Raw genomic sequence first — 8,060 nt, 5'->3', positions numbered from 1 at the left:
TGGCACTGAAACAACTCAAGCTCACCTGCATGGCTGTGGAATGGAGACGGGATTCTGGACAGCGAGAGCCACGCTGTCACCCTTCTGAAATATTAAATCATACGGCCCCTCCAGTATCATCATACAGTACAGCACACAACCTAGAGACTAGCACAGAAAATACAAAAGTTACCTACATCAGACATAACAGCCTGCCATAGACATAACATTATGCTGATCTGAAGGTGAAGTGATATGAAAGGAAAAAGTTTACTAACATTACCCCTGCGCAGACAAAACTAAACACACTGAACAGCAATAAAACATGTCATGGGTAGGTTTTGAGAATTACCCAAATGTCTGTTCTCTCATCAATGATACAGTGACTTTCCACATTGAAGAGCTCAGGTGCTCTGTAGGAGATGGTGCACCTCTGAGCGGCCCAATCCTGAAAGAGAAAGTGTGCAAAAGTGATCCAGTTTATGTTTTGATTCGCTGAAAATGTTGGATAAGTGCATCTAGACAATTTCCTGCTCTAACCTGGACTGTCATGGCCTCCCGTGACCCTCGAACTTCAATCCTGGCCTTGTTCATGGAGCCCAAGTCCATTAATAAAGGGCGATCATTCTCATCCAGTAAAACATTGGTGGGTTTCAAGTCCCTGTTTTCAAAAATAAAGCTCATGTTAGAGTGACAATACCAAAAGGAAAACAAGATTTAAAAGTACATGATCTTCCAGAAATCATTTGAATATACTGATTCTTAATCTATTTTTATTTTACTTAAAGTCTTCAGTGTATTTTGATGATGAATACTCCATCTTTGGGGATTTACTCAACCATGGCATTGGGTTTCAAGCTGATATTGCAGCTCTAAATGGATTCATCAGTAACACTACATTAAAATGTCGCACAGTATGCTAAACATGCAGTCAAAAGTTTTTGAACAGTAAAATTTGAATGGTTTTTACAGTTTTTTTTTCTGCTCACCAAGCCTGCATTTATTTGATCTAAAGTACAGAAAAAAAACAGTAAAACATTATTTTTTACAATTTAAAACAACTATTTTCTATTTAAATACATTTAAAAATGATCCAAAGCACTTAGCAGCATTAATCTGAAATAAACAGCTTTTGTAGCATCATACACTATACCTTTCAAATACCTTTCTACGTATAGAAATTCATTTGTAGAAATTAATACTTTTATTTAGCAAGGATGCTTTAAATTGATCAAAAGTGATGATAAAGACATAACATAACAAAAGATTTCTATTTCAGATGAATGCTTTTCTTCTAACATTTCTAATCAGCAAAGAAACCTGAAAAAAATTCTACTCAATAATAAATGCAGCAAATCATAATACTAGAATGATTTCTGAAGGATCAAGTGACTGGAGTAACGATGCAGTAAAAAAATCAGCTTTGAAATTTTAGCTGTACTTTGGATCAAATTCATGCAGGCTTGGCAAGCAGAATAGACTTCTTTAGAAAACATTACAAATCTTACTATTCAAAAACCTGATAGTGTAGTTCTAGCAACAAAATCAGTTTAAATGATTAAAAACTATTAAAAATAGCTTTTTTCTCCCTATTGAAATAAATCTAAAATAAAATAAACATCGTATGAGAAACATAAATGACAATTAGAAATGTTGCAACAGATTTAAGTTGCAGTGCTAAAACAAAATTCCGAAAATTTAAACTAAAATGAAAACCAAACATATAAAAACAAAAGGAAATCCAAAATATGCATTCACTAATGTAGTGAAGAATTACATTAAGTAGCTATTTTTCACAAGTTTCATCTTCAATGCAGAACAAAGGCTAAATTAACAACAAAAATGTGGGTTTAAAATGGATTAATTTTACTCTCGGTACCTGTGGGCATAGCCTTTATCATGAATTGCTTTGAGGCCTTCGCAGATGCCATGCAGAATGTGCAATATGCGGCTTTCAGACATAGAGCTCCCCTTATCCCGCAGCTTCTCAAGAACAGACCACAGACTTCCTTTCTGCACAGGAACAATTCAACACATGAAACAATTTTAAAGAAGTTCAATTCCAGAATAAAAATTTGCTCATAATTTACTCATCCCTAAGTCATCCAAGATGTTCATGTCTTCCTTTCTTCAGTCGCAAAAAATTACGCTTTTGGAGGAAAACATTCCTGGATTTTTCTACAATGGTTAAAGGTTGAAGGTCCAAATTGCAGATTCAATGCAGCTTCAAAGGGCTCTACAAGATCCCAGCCGAGGAAAAAGGTCTTATCTAGCTCGACTTCACACATTACGTAGTCATGTTGGAAAGGTCACGCATGACGTAGGCGGAAGTACCGACTCAACGTTTACAAAGCAAACATGAAGTCAAATGCCCCTTACAGAAAAGGTAAACAACAATGTCGGACGATTTTATAGCTGTAGAAGAAAAGTTTTTTTGCCCTACCCTACCTTTTTGAACCAGATTACACAGATGAAGAACTAAACACCCATGACCTTTTCAACATAATAACATAATGTGTGAAGAAACACATATGTGGTTAAAAAGTATATGAATATTAATTTAATGAATGACCAATCGTTTCGCTAGAAAACATCTGAAGCTGCACTGAAACTGCAATTTGGACCTTCAACCCATTGGCCTCCATAGAAGTCCGCTATACAGCGAAAAATCCTGAAACGTTTTCCTTAAAAACCTTAATTTCTTTTCCGCTGAGTAAATTATTGAGAATTTTTTATTCTGGAAGTGAAATTCTCCTTTAAATGACATACTGCACATCTCTGAACTCACTAGACTCTTAAACATATTAGTCGCCTAGAATGGAAAAGCAAAACACGGCTCACTCACACTGATGTACGGTAGCAACAACCAGGCTTCACACTTGCTGCCACGCTCCATGAAGGTGTGTGCGGTCAGGCTGAGGACGTTGGGGTGGTTGAAAAGGCGGTGCATCTCCACTTCGGTCTGAGCCTCCTTGCGGCCCTCGCGGTCATGGCAAAGGATTCGCTTTAGAGCGTAGAAGCGGCCATCGTGTGCACCTTCTACCAGATCCACATAGCTGAAACCTCTAGAAGGTGCAGAGAACCAAGTTATGATTAAAGATATGTATTTCTTAGACCTTTATAATTTAGCTAATACATTTCACTTCAAAAAAGTATAATGAAAACTGACATATCACAATAATTCTATTAAATACAAAGGTTTACATTGCAGAATTTCAAAATTAACAAATTATTTTACCAAAATAGGAGGGATCATACAAAATGCTTGTTATTGTTAATTTAGAATCAAACTGAATTAGATACTTCACATAGAAGGTGTTTACATATAATACGCAAGAGAAAATAATAGTTGAATTTATAAAAGTGACCCTAAATACTGTGTTGTTACCTGAATGATCCACAGCTGTGTTTTTTGTTTAGTGATAGTTGTTCATGAGTCCCTTGTTTGTCCTGAACTGCCTGCTGTTCTTCAGAAAAATCCTTCAGGTCCCTCAAATTATTTGGTTTTTTAGCATTTTTGTGTATTTGAACCCTTTTCAGCAATGACTGTATGATTTTGAGATCCATCTTTTCACACCGAGGACAAAAAATGGACTCATATGCAACTATTACAGAAGGTTCAGATGATCACTGATGCTTCAGAAGGAAACACGATGCATTAAGAGAGAAATTTTTTTTTTTACGCAAAATAAGAAAAATGTACACACCTTAAGTTTACACCCCAAGCTCTTAATGCATTGTTTTTCCTTCTGAAGCATCAGGGAGCATTTGAACCTTCTGTAATAGTTGCATATGAGTCCCTCAGTTGTCCTCAGTGTGAAAAGATGGATCTCAAAATCATACAGTCATTGTTGAAAAGGGTTCAAATACACAAAAATGCTGAAAAACCAAAAGAATGTGTGGGATCTAAACAAAAACACAGCTGTGGATTTTTGGAAAAGGCACATTTTTTTTATAAATTCAACTGTTATTTTCTCTTGTGGACTTATTCAGGTCAGTACTAAATAAAAAAATAAATAACTCCCTCTTATTTTGGTTAGATAATTAACATTTTGCAGATTCTGCCAGGTGTATGTAAACCTTTTGACCTCAACTGTATATCTAATGAATGGTAAATATGACAGTAAGCATTTAAGCGGGACAATGGTATTCAAACATATTATTACTTCCTATTCCTGTTTTCAATCATTGGGATCACACAATTCTAGTAAGCTAGTTTTAACGATAGAATAGTCTAGTTACCCTTCTTCTAGTTTCTGAATGAAGTAGTATCTCTTATTGTCAATGGTGATGGCACTGCGTGAGCAGATACACAAAGCTTGGCCCATCTTCTCTGGAGCATCGCTTAAGAGCCACCATGGATGGAGGAGAGGCACTGTAAGAGATTGAGATTTGATTACTTACATTCATATTCTTTTAAGAATGTATTCTATTCCATATTCATATATTCTCTTCTTTATTCCATTCCAGATTACCAAAGGTTAAATCAAGAGTGTAGTGCAGCTAGGCTAAGATTCTGTCTGTTTTTCAGCATTTTTGTTTTGGTCTACTGAAAATCATTGACAACAAATGTGAAATGTGAAAACATTTTCATTTGAACACATATTATTATTAATTGCAAGACAACTTAGACCAACAAGTCTAGTCAAATGAATACTGCCTGTTCACATGAGCCACTGTCGGTGTCCAATTTTCCATTAAAATAAATTATTCACTGTCTAGAACGAAGTGAGCTTTCTGATTGGCTCCATATATTTTTACCTTTATGGCATTGGCTGTTACGCTCGAAATGTGTCAGATGCAACTTGATAGAGTAGCTTGAGAGTCAAACATGTTTACCGTGAGTTTGTAAAGATTATTGATCTACGTATCGGCCGACTCATGAATTCGTGTCCGCAGTAAACGTGGCGTCTTCGAGAACAGCTGGTTTGTGTTTCAGAGACACTGAATCCACCCAGCGAGAACCCTAACATTCATATGTAGGCTAGGTTCTTAGCGAATTACTTGATGTTGTTATCGAGCTATTTAATACCATCTTTAAAACACATCTAAGTGAAGGTTAAAGTGAAAGTGGATTTACCTAATGAGACGCTCTCCCTGTCCTCCGCTGATTTCTCCGGTTTCTTCCGTGTACAAAGAAAACGTAACCATGACGTAAGCTGTACCAGAGCCATAGAGAGTTGCGACACTCCCATAAGCTTCCATAGGAACTGAGGAATGCGGAAGTAAAGCGTGTGATCGAGCAAACAACCAATAGCTCCTCCATTGAAGCCCATTCATTTCAGCGCTTCTCAAGCACAGTCGCTGGTATATTGAAGAAATTACTGTATTTTTTTTTTTTTACATTTTAACACATCAGTTGACCTCTCGGAAAACTGGCCAGTAGTGGTATCTTATGAAGCGTGTTATAGTTAATGCTTATCGTTAAATAATAAACAGTTATACTGTAAATGCAGTTAGATAACGTGAGAAACACCGTAATAGCCACCGTAACCGGATACTAGTTGTCATATTTTTAAGTTTTTAGTCGTTCTGCAATATTTCTCTCACTCTAGGAGGTTGAATGAGTTTCAGTAAAGACTGCGTTCAAGAAATACTATAAAATACATGCTGAATGCAATTGGTTGCCTTGTGTTTTTTTTTATAAACACTATTTTCATCTTTTCTATTGTTAAATGCCATATTTGCTTGCCTTTTATAATATTCACTTATGTTGTATATTTGAATATCATAAAATAACACGAGTAAATTACTTTTATTATTTAACATTAAATCGTTAATCGAAACATATAAAAAAAAGTTTTTTGAATGTTTATCCAAAAAAAGAGAGTGATCATGTCCAAATACACATGCAAATGTATTTGTAAGAGCCATTTAAGCTATTTGTTTATTTATTTTGATGCGTGAAGAATAATTGTTTAATTGAAGAATTGATAAATAATTGTGTTTTAATAATTTAAAATGTTTCTTAAAAACATTGAAAATGATGCTGATGTCATTTCCGGCGAGAGCCGTTAGAACTTGTTCAGGTAAAAGTGGAGCGACACAGTTTTTTTGACCGTTAAACATTTCCAGTTATTTTGTTATTAAACTTGCTGAAAGGAAATTGCTGGACTTTGGGATGTTTTTTCGAGTTCAAAATACGCTCACACAAGAAGACTGAAACTGAAATTAGACATTAGTTGGATCGCTACCACATAATTAGTCAAAAAAACTCGCTCTGTGAAGAAGGAAAGTGAAACTAAAAGTGCGTGGATGACGAGCTTGTGATAAGACATCATCGACAGAGGATCGTCTACGAATGAACACTGAAACGCTTGATGATCGTGGATTATAACCAGCGGACAATGCTTTATTCTCCGGTGGATTAAAAACTGCGTCATAAGAAGGACATCGCTACTCACTGAAGTTCAGCTTTGTGAATGAGGTAACGGACTTATGAATCGGCCATAAGATGACTCAGTGCACGTTTGAAGAAGCTGAAATGCATACGTTTGATGCAGAAAGGTATTGCGTATACTTTTAAACGTCTGCAAGCAGTTTGTGCGTTGATTAGAATTATGATGGCTGAGGGAGGAGAGGATGACGTTGCGGTTTTTGAACACAAGAGAGCGTGTAAACCCACCGAACGAGCATTAGAAGAACAACTTCACAGACGCATTAGTTTGAGAAGAGCGAAATTATCTGCTCTTACCAGTAAGATCAAAACCATTGAAGGGCTAATGGTTGATGATGCAAATCTGCAGAATGTACAAGTTTTGATGCTTGATTTTGCACAGTTGATAATTGAGTTTACGGATTTAAATGTGCAAGTTCAAGATCTTCTGCCTGAAGATGAAAAGACTGCAGATCAAAAAAATTGGTTTGAGCCTAAAATGGATTCCTTGAGACTTTTTGTAAAGAAAACGGAAGATTGGATGGCTGCTGTTGGTGGAAAAGGCCAAAATGACAATCGTGATATGGAGGATGATGTTACTCCTCACGACAGTGCCTCACAGATATCTGTGAACAAGAGTAAATCAAAACTAAAACGTGATTCAGATATTGACAGTGGTTCAATTTCCTCTTCAGTACTGTCTGCATATGCACGAGAAGAATCAAAACGTGCAGCTTTGTTAGCAAGAGCAGCAGCTTTAAAGAAAAAACAACAACTTGAGATTGAAAAGATGCAGCTCATGGCAAAAATGGAAGAACTTGAAATTGAAACGGCGCTTGCAGAGAGTAGTGCTAAATTAAAGGTACTTAAAGAATATGAACATTCAGAGGATGGCAGAAGCAGTGTACAATCTAAGCACAGAAAAGGAATCCATCAGAAGCAATCAGAACTGAAAACAGAGCAAAAAGACTACTCGCCTTGTCATTCAGCTGTAGGGAAAAGTAGAACAAAGTCAATCTCAAATCCAGTGTCACTTGCAGCGCCACAGTTAGGCAATTCAGAAGGCCACAGTGTTAATCGTCCAGCAAATGACAGCATAATTCAAGTTTTGCAGAAACAACATGACTTGACGGAATTGCTTGTGAAACAGCAAAAACAAATTCATCTTCCTAGTAAAGACATCCAAGTGTTTACTGGTGATCCATTAACCTACAAATCCTTCATCAGGTCCTTTGAGCATACCATTGAACGTAAAACAGATAATGAAAAGGACAAGCTATATTATCTAGAACAATACACCACAGGAGAACCCCAAGAGCTTATCAGGAGTTGTGAATATATGCCATCAAGCAGAGGTTTCAATGAAGCAAAACGACTTCTCCAGAGGCATTATGGAGATGAGCTGATCATAGCAAGGGCATATATCGATAAAGCGTTAAAGTGGCCTCAGATCAAGTCTGATGATGGTAAAGCCTTGTGCGCATATGCTTTGTTCCTGATTGGTTGCCGTAATACGTTGGAGGATGGTGAATCTATGGAGGAGATGGACAACCCTACCAACATGAGAGTTGTAATTTCAAAGTTGCCGTACAAAATGAAAGAAAAGTGGCGATCAGAAGCATATGACATCAAAGAACGCCAAGGAGTAAGAGCCAGATTTACTCATTTAGTTGACTTCATTGATCGTCAAGCAAAAGTGGCCATG

The 8,060-nt window shown here is 36.6% G+C and overlaps 1 protein-coding gene across 1 annotated transcript in view; it reads right to left on the bottom strand.

The window, feature by feature from the left end:
- The window catches only part of LOC141314565 (serine/threonine-protein kinase 16-like), a 9,613-nt gene extending 4,523 nt beyond the window's left edge, over window positions 1–5,090 (bottom strand). Inside the window, exons 1-7 of the mRNA XM_073832657.1 lie at window positions 5,060–5,090; window positions 4,222–4,354; window positions 2,825–3,044; window positions 1,859–1,992; window positions 520–640; window positions 332–427; window positions 26–147 (exon numbers count right to left, since the gene is read on the bottom strand). Of these exons, the coding sequence (XP_073688758.1) occupies window positions 26–147; window positions 332–427; window positions 520–640; window positions 1,859–1,992; window positions 2,825–3,044; window positions 4,222–4,307 (779 nt within the window). The 5' untranslated portion in view covers window positions 4,308–4,354; window positions 5,060–5,090. The remainder of the gene's footprint in view (window positions 1–25; window positions 148–331; window positions 428–519; window positions 641–1,858; window positions 1,993–2,824; window positions 3,045–4,221; window positions 4,355–5,059) is intronic.
- Window positions 5,091–8,060: the final 2,970 nt, after the last annotated feature.

This window comes from Garra rufa, unplaced genomic scaffold, assembly GCF_049309525.1.
Source record: "Garra rufa unplaced genomic scaffold, GarRuf1.0 hap1_unplaced_009, whole genome shotgun sequence".
Lineage (NCBI taxonomy): Eukaryota > Metazoa > Chordata > Actinopteri > Cypriniformes > Cyprinidae > Garra > Garra rufa.
This window is presented reverse-complemented; position numbering and strand designations above follow the sequence as displayed.